The sequence below is a fragment of the Acomys minous genome (genome assembly GCF_964271855.1).
Source record: "Acomys minous genome assembly, chromosome: 15".
Lineage (NCBI taxonomy): Eukaryota > Metazoa > Chordata > Mammalia > Rodentia > Muridae > Acomys > Acomys minous.
Genome location: NC_140497.1, coordinates 83,496,577 through 83,511,038, shown reverse-complemented (window position 1 = coordinate 83,511,038; position 14,462 = coordinate 83,496,577). Strand labels below are relative to the sequence as shown.

Sequence of the window (14,462 nt, the reverse complement as noted above, 5' to 3'; positions counted from 1 at the left end):
TAAAAGGAGTGGGGGTGGGGGTAGGGGGGGAGGTCTTCTATCCTTCTGAGCTTCCAGTAGAATCTCCTATTAAGCTGCACTTGCCGTGTTCTGAGCCTTCTCTAGCTGGTGTCCCCCCTAGTCCTTCCTAATTCTTCTGGAAATTTGTTCCCGAAGCTTTGAAACCGTGTGGTCAGGTTTCATCACAGGAATGACCCGATGCCTCTGATACCAATCTTCTGTGCTGGTCCATTTTCTGTCGCTGTGACAGATACCTGCCAGAGAAACTCAGGAGAAGGAGGATTTCTTTTGCCTATAGTTTCAGAGAGTTTAGTCCATCGGGGCAGCTCCACTGTATCTGGTTCCAGGATTAGGCACCGTGCAGCAGAGGCACAGAGCTGTGGCCACTCCACATCAGGTGGACGAGAATCAGAGCGAGAGGCAGGGAGGAGCCCACAACAAGATAAGCCCCTGCCCCTGTCACCAAAAGCTGCTCTTACCCACTTCCTAGGCTGGATTCTTCCTCCTAAAGTTACCAGGACCTTCAGAAATAGAACCTGCAGCTGGGACCATAAATCCAAAGCATGGGTACATATGAGGTCATTTTGTTTATACTATAGCAATAAATAATATGTTTTTAAAGTAAGAGAGGTCACACTCACACACACACACACACACACACACACACACACACAAGAAGTGACACTGAAAAAGTCAGTGACTCACCTGAAGGCACAAGCCAGGGAAGAGAACGTGGCCTTGGACCCATGTCTTTCTACTACAAACACAGGAGTGCTCTCACTGGTCCATCTTGTCTCTGGTTTATAGAGAAGCACTCGGTACTTATGGCCTTGATTGAGAATAAACCTACCTTTTCAGTAGAAAGCGGTTGCACATTTTCAGAGTTGTTGGGCAGTACTCACGGTACTGTCCTTGGCTGTTTTTATTTTATTTTATTTATTTGTTTTACTTTAGCATTTTCAGATCTGATTCTTTGATTTCATGCAAATGAGCAGCTATTCATTCTCTGACAATGAAGAAAGTACATCAGCCACAAATCTGGCAAAGATGGTGTGCCTGTGTGAGTCAGTTTTGTTGATATAGGGATAAAATAACCGGCAAAGCAACTGTGGTGGCTCTTCTTGGTTGTCAACTTAACCACATCTGGAATTAGCTAAAACCCAGTGGGGGCATACTTGTGAGGGATTTTTTTTTTCTTTTGTTTTAGTTTTTTTCGAGACAGGGTTTCTCTGTGTAGCTTTGGCTGTCCTGGACTCACTTTGTAGCCCAGGCTGGCCTTGAACTCACAGCAATCCGCCTGCCTCTGCCTCTTGAGTGCTGGGATTAAAGGCGTGCGCCACCACTGCCTGGCAGATTTTTTTTTTTTCTTAACTTGAAGTGGGACAATCCACTTCTGATCTGGATCTGGTGTGGGAAGAAACATCAATTTTTTAAAACCTTTTATTGATTCTTTGTAAGTGTCACACCATGCACCCTAGTGCCATTTATCTCCCCATCCCCTTATATCCATCTTTCACTCTAGCAACCTCCCCGCTCCCTTCCCCCCCACCCCCTGCACCCAAAATAACAGGGAGAGAGATACACACAATCAGAGAGAGAAAGCATAGAAAAACCATCTCATCATAGAAGCTGTAGTGTGTCACCGTGTGTCCCACAATATATCCCTCTGTCCACACATGTTCACTGGCAAATGTTCACTGTGATGAGTCATTGGTCTGGTCTGAGATCTCTGGCTTCCGTGACACCATCAATATTGGGTCCTCTCCACGACTACTCTTGGTTATCCTGTTGCTGCCTTGTGTCCCGGAGATCCTGCAACTTCAGAACAGCACGACCTGCCCTTTCATGCATCCAAACCTGTAGCAGATAAGACAGATTTGGGGGGGAGGGGCCAGGGCAACTCAAAGCCCTGGATCTGGGCCTGGATGGTTAGCACAGCTGGTCAAGAAGTGGGCTCTTCCTGTTCACACCACCAGGGCAAGCTCTCCAGTTCTGCTCAGGCTAGGCCACCCAGCCCCGCCATTGGCAGGAGGCAGGATCAGCCCTCCTCCTCACACGCCCTGGGGGCGTGGCTCACGGACTACCACCGGTGGCAGCGGGACAACGGGTAAGAACATCACCCCATCACTCCACCCACACGCCACATCATAGCAAATGAATGTCAAGGTCAGCTCTTTCCTGCTCTCACTCTTGAGGCTGGCTCATCCATGGCCCCATTCACCAGGGCCAGCTCTATTGTGCTGCCGGGGCAAGGTGCAAGGCTACCACTGAGAGGTGGGGCCAGCTCTCCAGAGCACAAGAGCCAGTGAGGGGCTGGGCCAGTTCTGCACAGCCCCTGGACATCCATGGAGACCTTGGCAGCTGCCCCAGCCAGGGACATCCCCATGGTCTCTAGTGGTATTGTGAGCCATGGACATCAACACTGAGCCCCGCCACTGCAGAGCCACAGACCCACGCATGGCCCGCATTTGGCAGCTAAGGCTGCAACTTCCCCATGGCACCAGGTGGGGGGGGGGCTGGACACTTACAACAGGGTATCTCTCTCCACCCTCGAGTCTCCCCATCTCTCTTCATATTCCTCAAGCTGCTCCACTATGTTTTCTCTCCGATCTGTCCACATACTTGCCCATTGTGGTGGCTCCAGCTGCAGGCTGGCCGTGAGGCTGGTGGGCCCCTCACTGCGTTGCGTGGTGGTACGTGGGCTCTGTGTGTCTACAGCTATGGAGCAGAGGGCAGGTCCGTGAGCATCTTTCTCTGCCCAGCACTTCATGGCGTGGCAGAATGCAGGTCTCTGTCTTCCTCCCTAGATTTGACTTGATGTAATTTTTATAAGCATAAAACAGCTTAGGCCACCAAGTCAGGCATCAAGCTGGGATGAACAAAGGACTGCCATCTGCTCTGCCCCTGACTGATATAAGAACACCACCACCAACAAGGTGTCTCTTTGCCCATTGCCAAGGAAGCAAAGATGCACCTTTTATGTTTGGGCACAGGAAGACACCTCTCCCCTGGGCACACCTTCTTCTAGAAGCCTCTGTAAGGAGATGGAAGATGGAAGATTTGCTCTTTGCTTTATTGCTCTCTCCTTTCTATCAAGTCCATTCGCTCAGTGGCATTACAGCCTACTTCTTTGGTATTCCAGCATATTCTACAGACCAGCTGAGATACCCAGGGTCGAGGACTGAACCACTACTGGATTCTTGGATCTTCCGTTCATTCATAGGCAGCCGTTGTTGGGTCAGCTGGACCACAGCCTGTAAGTCATTCTAAGAAATCCCCTTTTCCACATATGTAGAGAGGTTCGTTTAATAAGTTCTGTTACTCTAGAGAACCCTGGCTAATAGAGCAACCCAGTGGAAGAAGCTCTCATTTTGGTCTACACTGCACCTAGAAGCGAGGGGAGCACAAACCAGAGTGGTCCACATGGCAGAGCCAGGAATACAAGCAGGAATGGCAAGGTCCTGTTTTCAGAAAGCTCTTAAGGTGGGAAGGTATCAAATGATTAAACGGTAGTGCAATACATGTGAAGGGAGACATTAAAGCTCACCTTTCAAGATGGGAGATGTTTACCATGTCAAGACACAGAAAGGAAGCAGAACTGGCCCATTTCACAAAGAAGGTATTTTAATCTGCAGAAATAGTTCCAATCTCTCAAAAGATCAGCTCAGTTTCCAACACTGGAGTCCCCTTCTGTTGGCGACTGTCATCTTGTCGGAACCTTTGAGTCCCGTTGACATTTGTCATCTTGTCGCCACATCTTCAGTTGCGCAATTTAGTCTGTCTGTGCCTTGTGCGGTTGTACACTTGTCATCGTCACAAGGTCACAGCCTTCTTGCAAATATTATGCCTCCTGTCACACAGGGTCTTGCATAGCCTGTGACAGAATTAAATCTAACAGAAACTGTCAACGTCTTCACACAAGCAAACGGCAACCTAAGAACCACAAAATTCTTCGACAATCATCATGTGGAAAAAATAACACCTGCTGCCATACCAAGAGGGGAGTGTCACAGGAGAGAAGCATGCAGCCCTCACAAGGAAACAGCACGTGGATCTCACAGCATAGGACCCCACCTGTAAGGGCACATCTGGCTGAGGTGAAGCTGCATGTGCTCCTGAGGGAAGATGTGAGGTGCGGAGAATTATCCCAAGTGGTTAAACATCACAATAAGGAAGGGACCGTGGCTAAACATAGACATGTGTGGCCACTCTGAAGGCCTTTGGTATTTGCAACAGGGAAAGGGGAGAGAATAAAGAGAGCCAAGCAGGTCAAAAGTAGCCCAACGCCATGCTGGGATGAGTGGAATCAACAGAGATGCCCAAGTGTCCACAAGAAGCAGCAGTGAGAAAAAAAAACTCATCAAATAGAGGAGCAAGGGCACTTCTGGGCCAGAGAGGAGAAGGCATTTGTTAGGTTGCCTTAGGAGACAGTGCACATTGGCTTATGTGTCTCTAGTTCCCAGCATAGAAACTTATTGAAACAATAGGAGGAAACTAAAAAACAAACAAAACAAAAACTTGTTCAGTGCTTAACCAGGAGGTGAGGGCCCACGCCTTTAATTCCAGAATTTAGGAGGCAGAGGCAGGTGCATCTCTGTGAGTTTGAGTACAGCCTGGCCTACAGAATGAGCTGCAGGACAGCCAAGGCTACACAGTAAAACCCTGTCTCGAAAAATGAACAACAACAAAAAGACGTTAAGAGCTTAATTTTTAAAATGAAAATGCTACCATTTCATGTTTTGTTTTATTACACATTGAATACATGTTTTTTATACAACTCCAATATGCTAATGACTGCCTGCACTCATTGTTGTCTATAAATAGTCTTATCCAGATTTCCAGGCTTTAGCAGAAGTAAGGTGGGAGACATAAAAAAGATAGATGTTCTGGGCAGAGACCCAGTGGAAGTCAAGACATATGCAAATTGGGCAATGGAGAAGAGTTTAAAAGGGACTATCTTGTTTGTTTTTAAGTTGTAGAAAGAGTTAAAGAAAAGCAATAAGAAAGTTTGCAATTCTGTAGAGCTCACAGTAGCCGAAAGCCCACAGGGGACAGGTTGAGAGCAGTTACCAGAACAACAGCAAAAAGAGCGGTGGAGAGAAACGCCGAGGGAGCTTTGGCTTTTCAGAGAAATGTACTGCTGATGCGAACAGCAACCCAGCAGGAGGGCTTTCAGGGACCCATGGCTTTGACCTCATTCTTCAGCCTCCTGCTAACCTAGTCCATAAACCAAGTGCAAGCGAACTTCGGAGAGCAAGCATGGGGGTAAAGGCAGTCTGTTTCAGTCACTTTGGATGCAAAGTAATATGGGAAAGGAGAGGGAAGGAGTTGGAAAAACCAAACAGCATAATTCACCTTCCTTCAACATGGTACCCAGTCCTGTCTCTGATGAACATCAACAATAAAAATATGTTGTAGCACAGAAAATTCATAGAATTTCACCAACTACTATAGTTCTATGGTTAGATTTCCACCTAAAAATAAAATACTACCCACTGTAAGTATTATTCATGTAGGAGAAGGAGGAGAGAGAGAGAAAGAGAGAGAGAGAGAGAGAGAGAGAGAGAGAGAGAGAGAGAATTAATAGAAAGTGTGTCCACTACTCTTCCTTTTCTTATAGCTGTTCTCAAGACCTAAGGTAAAATCCATGGGCTGTAAGATTTCTGGGCAGCAAAGATAGCAGTTTTAAAACTGCCTCTATAACACAGTGTGAATGAAAAGCATTCGAGTAGCAAAGCACACACTTTATACCAAAGATGAAGAGGAATGAGCATTGGGAACAGCCAAAGAGGACACAGGACAGCTAAGACACATGGAGAAACAGACAGGCTCTGCAGACAAAAGTAAACAGAAGCCCACAGCCCCCCACCCCGACCATCTTGAAGAAGGAGAAGCCAAAGCCAAGACCACAGGGTAGACCAGTAATCCCTGGTGAGAACAGACTGTCAGTTCTCACCATAGGACAAGTATGTGGCTCTCACAAGCCTTTAATCCAATGAGAGAATTTGGTATGACAGACCAGCTTTAAAGGGAACAACCATTTTCTTCCTCCAATTTTCCTATTTCCAGGTGCCATCTTAGTGAGTGACATGTGGCAGAGCCAGCAAGGTGGAGAGAGACATGGCTAAAGCAGAGAAGATAGACATGAGGGGAAAGGAGTTGGCATGGTTGAGAGGCATGACACGAGCTACAGATACTATCCTTAGTGCGATGGCAAGCCATCAGCAACAGGAGAATGCCCAAGCTAATGTTTTGTTTTCTAATTTATGTAGCTATAGGATAGAAAACAAATCATTGGAGGAAGGACATTTATAAATTAGAATAATTTGTTGGAGAGATAATCACACCTCAGGGGAGAACCAGCCATTTGAACAGTGAGAAGATCCAGCCATTATTTCAAACTTAACAGAGAGAATTTCTGGCACATTCAATGTAAGGAGGGATCAGAGGATGCTATAGTTGATGCTATCTGCTTCTAAATGTTGCCTGACATCATAGGAAAAGCTTTTTTTTTTTTTTTTTTAGTCTCTTAAGACCTTCCCATTTTAGTGACAAATATTCTTCTAATCATGGCTCGATTTCCAGGAGGTTGGCCCAAAACAAGTGCAACTCAAATTTTCCTCAAATCATTGCCCTGGAACTCACTTCAGTTTGTTCATGAAGGAGGTAGGGTTCACACACAGGTTCGCTGCTCACCACCTCATGCTGTGGGAGACTGGCAAATCACTGGCAAGTGACATGGGGAGTCGACTCGTGGCATAAGATTTAGAAAAACAAAACAAATCAAACCACTTTAGGCAGCTGGTCACTAATTTTTTCTACCTAGCGACTTTGACCTTCTATGAAAAGACATGATCAATAACCTCCCTTCTTCCTAGTGGCTTTTCTGTGCTCCTGTCATGTCTCCTAATCTAACTTTTGTTTCTTCCCCCTAGTGTTCTCTCTCTCTCTCTCTCTCTCTCTCTCTCTCTCTCTCTCTCTCTCTCTCCCTTTCTCTCTCCTCTGTACCACAGTATGGATTTTGAAAATACAGATTTTTTTCTTTGTATGCTTCATGATATCTTTCCCATTTTCTGGTACAAAAGCCTTAATAATATAATATAAATGATATTTAGTAAATTATATATAAATGATAATTCCACTTGTCAGAGAAACTTACTAACCAAACATAGCGTGCTACCTTCTGCTCAGGAAGACTGAGGAATGCCCTTCCTAGAAATAAAGCTGTTCACCCACCACAAGCCAGGCCTACGTGTGTTCCTCTCCACTACTGTCACTTCTCTGCTTTATCTATAAACAGCTAATCCTGTAGCCAACATCTTTTTTCCCTTTCAGAACTCCATGCTGCATCAGAGCCTTCAAACCAGATAAATGCTTCAGTAAGGGCCAACTATGTTCATAAAACATTTCTTCATATGTCTCTGGTTCTATTTTAATATACATAAAAGTGTGTGTGTGTGTGTGTGTGTGTGTGTGTGTGTGTGTGTGTGTTAGTTTTATATCACTGCAACAACTATCAGAAGCAATCGTCTTATAAGGAGGCAAAGTTTATTTCTATCATAGTATCAGAGAGTGTAGTTCATGGCCAACTTGGTAACTATATTTGGGCTTAGAGCCAGGAACATGTCATGGTGTATGAGTGCAGGACAGAACAAAGTCATTTACCTCATGCCCAGGATGCAGAAGAAAGAGAAAGGAGAATGGGCTGCTGTCTAATTATCCTCTTCAAGGGTACACCCATTTGATATGAAAATCCCCACCTAGGCCTAAGGCCCCACCATCTCTCAGTAACCTTGTTCTGAAAAACTAAGCCTTTAACACATGCTTTGCAGGACTAAGAAGATGGTTCAGAGGGTAAGAGTGTTGAGTTTGATTCCACAACACCCGGGGCAAGAACTGATGAAGCAGAACACGTGATATTCGTCTCTGGCTTTCACCTGCATAGACACACACACACACACACACACACACACACACACACACACACACACACAAATCACAGGCCTCTGGTAACAAAATTTAGCAGTAGAGTCCTATAGCTGCCTCATTTTCATGGGTCAAGCATACAGTCATGAGAGTGATTGGATGATGATGATAGTATTGTCCACATTAAAGGGAGAAAGTCACAAAGACAGAAGACTTGACACTCATGTGTTTATTGAAGCCCAAGATACCTTGTTTCCATAATCATTATCATAAATATTATTTGCCTTATACTCAAATAGCAATATCAGATAAAGTTTCTATAAATAAATCCATATTAATAAACTGTCATAAATAAGATGCATACTTATAATAAATAAACTTACATATATAAAGTATTAGTTATGGGAATGAAGTTACAAAGGCTTTTTTTTCTAAAGGAATGAGAAGTAATTTCTCCTGTGGAAATAAACAATTTTTAAAAATACATTATTTTCTACTGTATTTTCAGTTACAATAAAATATTGTCAGTGAATCTCGGTGGGTTGGAAAGTCTACCTCTGATCTTATGGACAACACAACATTGGTTTTCTTTTTCAGCTGGTGCAGGTTTCACGTGGACTCTTCTAATGACGGTAGAGTTTATTTAGCTTCTCATTTTCCCTTATTAAAAAAAGTCTTTTCAGGAATCTTGTTATTTTTTAACAGGCAGGTAGGGTCGGTTCTTCATTTTCTAGTCTCTCCCGTTTAGACACAAGCATTTCTCAGGGACAGAAACAGCAGATCCAGTTCCCCAATTGCTTTGATCTCTCCACCTTCCCCGAGCTGTGAAGGCAAGAGCACAGACTGACCTGAGCACTCGCGTCATTTTCTAAGTTAGAGGGAGACGGCCCAGCCAGCAACCAACAACAGTGCACAGTTAGCATGAGCGTAATACAGTGTGCCAACGACCTTCAAATCATGCCTTTCTGACCTGACAACACCACACGCATCCACATCACTTGCATTTCACACTAATGAGGCCGTTGGTGGGAGTGTTAACCTGGCCTTCTTGAACCTTGAGCAATGTACACACGGATAAATCATTGCACTGTATCCCACAATTTACACAATTATTTGTCAGTCAAAACTACATTTTGGTAAGGGTTGGGGAAAAAAAGGCTTGCTTAATCCCTGACTATACCAAGCATCAGGAAGCCATACTGAAACCGGGAGATGTTAAGGGCCACCCTGGCAGGACTTGACCTGCCACGTGCGCTCTACCTGTCTGTGATCAACTGTTGATGAGAGCTCAGCTCAAACAGCCTTGACTCAAAGACACACGTATCTAACCCCTATAACTGGGCTTTGCCTGTAGTCACCTTCTTAACAAACAATATTAATAAAAGACTAACAAAAAGTTTTGGTTTTGTACAGAGGATGTCGAGCGCTTCTGTCCCATTGCTTTAACCAGCAATGGGTGAGACTCTCAACTCAATGGGACACAAAAAAACCTGAATTCAAGTGCAAAGCCTGTCCCTCTGAACTCCACCTAACCCACTGCCTGTGTTCTAGATTGTTCCAAGAAAAATCATCTTATGGCTGCCGTCTACACTCTGTTCTCTTTCCCTTTGCTGCCGCCTTCCCACATACCGCCTTCCCAGGCTTCCTTTGTTCTGGTGCCCAAACATGGTATTTGGTTAAAGACTCCCAAATGTATGAAAGTGTATGGCTTAGCCTCCCTCACTCTGCCATCCAGTCAACTCCCTGAGCCTGCTCCGCTGTTGTCCCTACCTCACACCCACTGTGGCCACCTCCCTGTGCCAGGGGCCCTGACAGTTTCCCTTGAGTAACATTCCTTCGCCTGTTGTGCTTTTTCCTCATCACCTGAGCAAACCTGATCAATTGATCATGCTGCACCTGGCAGCATGGTAGAAAAGTCCATTGAAGTTGAGGGAAAGTGGAATACAGGCTTTTAAAATAAAAAAAGGTTTTTGCACAGAGATCATCTCTCCTGTTAGATCTTTCTCACACACGCTTCGCCTTTCCAAAGGCCTAGCAAATGAACACTAGCTTTTTAAGCGAGTGGACAAAACATGTGCCTTTGCTTGCTAACACCCAAGCCTGTGTGCTGAGGCAATACACTCTCTAACAAGGGAAATGGCATGGCACTGGAAAGCTACAAAGCTAGTCACACTCAAAGGAGGAAAACAGTCATGTTTCTCAGACTATGCGCAAGAAGAAGAAAGTATTTAAGATGGACGAAGAAGGAAGTAAAGCTAGACATATTACTGATAATTCCAGCAACAGGAGCCTTTTTGTTTCTGAGTTTGCCACTGCACCCACTTGCAAAGAATGTAGCTTTCAATGCTAACAATCACACTTCTGGCTTCGGGGTGTCTCCTACTTGCTGACCTAAGCCTCCTGTTACTGTCCCTTTCCTCAAAGAGGCCACACAGTGATGTTGTTTGTTGTAAAGTTATACACTGTAATGCTCTCAATAGAAAGGTGACCACCAGCGGTTCAATGGGGGTATGAAGGAGAAAACTTAAAAATGAAAGTAAAAAAAAAATAAGAAAAGAGGGGCTGAAGAGATGGCTCAGCAATAAATAGTACTGGCTGCTCTTCCAGAGGTCCTGAGTTCAATTCCCAGCAACCACATGGTGGCTCCCAACCATCTGTAGTGGAATCTGAATCCCATTCTGGTGTACATGAAGACAGAGCACTCATATACATAAAATAAATAAATAAATCTTTTTTAAAAAATAAGAAAAGGATTTCCAATTCACACTCCCATTACACTGTAAAAAGCGCATGACTGATATTTTTAACCTATTGAAACAATGTAAAATAAGTTGGGAGGTTTCCCACTCTTGTGTTTAATCTTAAATTAGGAACATTTAAGTACTATATTATAATTAAGATTATCGTTGCTAATGCCAATGATTCTAAATACTCATCCTGTACGCAGGTCCAGCTCTTTTGTTTCTGTTCTGGGCCCTATTTCACCACATTTTAGAGCATCAGTTTAATGACCTCAGAAATCACGCCAACTAAGCTTTTTCAATGCATGCTTCTTCGGATTCTGTGAGTCAATGGGAACTGGCTTTCCCAAAGAATTAATCACTGCTAACATAATTATGTGTGGCTGCTGGGTAAGTGCCGAGCTGGGATTCAGGAGTGCTGCTGCCTTCCAGCATCAGCTCGGTCACCAGCTGTCCTCGGAGCACAGGCTGATGAGGCTAGCTGCGCTAAGTGTACTGCTGGCTCTAGGAAGTATAACTTCCGAAGCTAGAAACAGGTTGAAGGATCTGTAGGCCCAGCTAGATGCACAGTCTGCTAAGCAAGTACAAATGTCACAAAATAGAGGACGGGGGAGGTTGAAAGAAAGAAAGAAAGAAAGAAAGAAAGAAAGAAAGAAAGAAAGAAAGAAAGAAAGAAAGCTGTGCGCCTCCGATGGAATGAGTTGGTGTTATGCTTATCAATAGTACCTTTTTCACTGTCTCCTTCAGCGTCCGTACATTCCTCTGGATGCGCTGGTCATTGCCACTGATGTGCTACAAAATAAAAACAGGACTCACTAACAGATTCTTGTCCTGCTGAGGCCCACCCAATACCTCAGTGCATCTGAGGCACGTGACCATTCACCTGGAGTAGAGGCACGCAGTCGGTTGTTCCCCCACCCCCCACCCCCACCCCCACTGGTGACCTAGATTTCACAGGTGACCCAGATTCTCTGAGCTCTTCCACTCTCTGGGACACTGCAATCCAGGTACGTCCCTTACAAAAGAGCTGTCCTCTGCCTTTGGGGGGAATCCTACTGAGGTTTTTCTACCGGTAACAAAAATGGAAGAAACGAAACCTTAACCCAACCTCATCAAAGGTGGGAGCGCAGCCCAAGAAATGAGCGTAAGGCTTCTCGTGTGAGAAGTAGGTCTTCCCAGTCAGTGCAAGATCTCCCTTGACCTGCCCACTCTTTACGGATATGTTTCATGGTTTAGGGTGTCTGGAGGCACCAAACTCATACACTGATTTGTCTCATCTTCACATCACATGGAATAGGAGCGAGCTTTACCGCCCCTGCCCATGAGACCCTCCCTTCTCCTCTTTTTCTTTCATCTTTTGCCCGGTGCCATTCCCTCCCCACAAGAACTTGTACTCAGTGGTTCTGTTTGTACGTCTAGGTCTTCCTTTCTTACGGTTCCCAACATCTTTCTCATCATCCAAAAGTTGAGTGGCTCTCTTTGCACAGGTAAAACTAAGAGGGTTCCTCCACCCCTACAGACTCAAAGAATCACTCAACTAAAGCCAGTGCAATTGCTTTGTGACTGATTCCAAGTGGCCTCAGTCGGACGATGATGTTGCTGAGAGCATCCTCAGAGAGGAGAGGCAAAAGGGAAGAGGGAGGGACAGAGGCTCTAACAGGAATGGGAGGGGAGGGGAGAAAATGAGCAGAGGTGGATAGAGCCAAGAGATAGACTTACACAGGAGCTGAGATGGTTGCTTAGCTTGGTCAGGAAGGGGACCACCTCCTGCATGTAGGGCTGGAATCTGTCTGACTGTGGGAGCAGAACTTCTTCGAGGGTAAAGTTGAGCACCTGCTTCATCAGGTAGCACTGATTCTTAGTCTGCAGGTAGGCAAGAAACAGCAGAGGTCATATTGCAGAACATCCCAGAGGGTTCATCAGCCACCGCCCCCTGCTCATCACCGTAAGAACTTACATTGACTCCCCGAAACAGTGTCTCTCCAATGAGTCGGACATCTGTATTGTTATCTGCAAGACTAGCCTGAAAGAGAGAAAACCCTAAGTGCCTGGATGACGAGGAGGCAGAAGAAAAGCCTATAAGTAGAGATGTATGCTGACGACCAGCCACTGAGTGTATGAGTCTTGAGTGTATGTGTGCACAGAGAGCTGAAAAGTCAATAATAGGTGCCTTTCCAGATGGCTCCTATGTGGATAAAATTCAGGATGTGCATCCTAAAGGTCAAAATGGAAAAAGGTTCTCTCTACCTACGGAGATAAGGTGTTGGCTAAAGAGTTTACAAGGGCTTCAAAGAAAATGGCAAGGGACAGTTGAGTGCCAAGTAGATATGATGAGAAAGGGAGATGCCTGTGTACCTCCTTGGCCAGCATGAAGGTGCGATTGACGATGTACGGTTGCTGGAAGTTGGACATATTGAGCTTGCAGTGGGAAGTGATGGGCAGCGTGTCTGCCTCCTGGGTCCACAGGCCAATGAGAAGCAGGCAGCTGGCAACCAAAGTTCCCACAAGGGAAAAGCTCATAGATTTCTGCAGGACGGCCATCACAGAGAGTGCAAATGTGAGCAACGGCTAGCTGGAGGAGGGGAACCTGTAAGCAGGAGAGCAAGAAGCAAACACATGAGGGTAACCAGTTAGCCTGGTAGCATCGTACCAAACAGATCAATACACTGTACCAGTTTGTACACTTACCTGTTCTGGTGGCTCTGCTTGTGATGGAAGAGGCAGAAATTGCTGCTTTTATAGCCATCGGGACACCAGATTTTTTTTTGTATTGAGAACAATATGACATCAGACATTATCTAATTTCCAGTACTGTCTTCTGAGAACTACCTAACCACCATAAGAGGCCACAAACACACACACAAAAAAACCCGCCACCTCCGAGCTTTCCTACCTTGAGATGTGAGGCCTTCCCTAAAACGTCACTATTAGAGCCAGGGGGCAGGCGTGCTTTTGCAGACAAATCCCAGAAACCTTCTAAACTCTACATGTTTTTTTCAAAGAAAACAATTGCTTTGTCGTAGTAGGTTTTCATTGAGTGTAATAGCTTTTGATCTCTTGTAGTAACTTAGTCAGCATTCTGGTCACGGACTCATTTTCCTACCCACTTCATAGATTCTTATCTCTTTAGAAGTGACCAGAAATAAAAGACCCATGCCCTATATTCTGTGCTTTCAAATAAGTAACAATGAAAAACCTGGAGATTTTTTCAATTTTTTAAATAATTATCTCTTTTTTTTACTATATAGAACCCTAAACTACAACTACTTTTTAAAAATAAGAATATTGGCTAATGTAATCACTTTTCTCATGGATTTCATTCCCACAGAATGTTCTCATTCAGAGACTATTTTTAAGTGAGCAAATAATTATGTTAGGTGCAAATGTAAAGATTTTACTCATAAAATCACAGCCAAGGTCAATTTAAATTTGGAAACATCGATAGTGAACAATCTAGTCAACATTTTAAACATAGATTTTTAAAAAGGATACTACATATGCACTAATTCACTCTGAAATTCTATTTGTATGAACACAAGTCTCAAAATATCATCTTTAAATAATCTTATAATAACTTGTATTATATAGATGGATATCTGAAGAAGAGAATCTGGAAAATACAGGAATCCAATGTTGACTTGAATTCATTGTAAATACATTTAATCCCAAACAGCATCTTCCAACTAGACTGGAAAATTCTTTCCCAAGGAGTGGGAGCAAGAAGAAAGAAAGGCCATCCATAGGCAAATGTCTACGTCTATGGTAGAAGGGAAGGAAGGTGAAGTAATGAACACC

The 14,462-nt window shown here is 44.5% G+C and overlaps 1 protein-coding gene across 1 annotated transcript; it reads right to left on the bottom strand.

The window, feature by feature from the left end:
* Positions 1-8,460: 8,460 nt before the first annotated feature.
* Positions 8,461-13,431, bottom strand: IL22 (interleukin 22). Its single transcript, XM_084760422.1, has 6 exons — positions 13,356-13,431; positions 13,023-13,254; positions 12,625-12,690; positions 12,387-12,530; positions 11,394-11,459; positions 8,461-8,748 (listed from the first exon to the last, which is right to left on the bottom strand). The coding sequence occupies exons 2-6, from the start codon at positions 13,206-13,208 to the stop codon at positions 8,671-8,673; spliced, it is 540 nt and encodes a 179-aa protein (XP_084616548.1). The 5' UTR covers positions 13,209-13,254; positions 13,356-13,431; the 3' UTR covers positions 8,461-8,670.
* Positions 13,432-14,462: the final 1,031 nt, after the last annotated feature.

Bases quoted from the DNA above. Each gene is read 5' to 3' on its own strand.
- IL22 (XM_084760422.1), bottom strand. From the start codon at position 13,208: ATGGCCGTCCTGCAGAAATCTATGAGCTTTTCCCTTGTGGGAACTTTG. The intron at 12,691-13,022 runs GTACACAGGCAT...TCTCTCTTTCAG, and splicing joins CCTTCATGCTGGCCAAGGAG to GCTAGTCTTGCAGATAACAA. The intron at 11,460-12,386 runs GTAAGTCTATCT...TTTATTTTGTAG, and splicing joins GCAACCATCTCAGCTCCTGT to CACATCAGTGGCAATGACCA.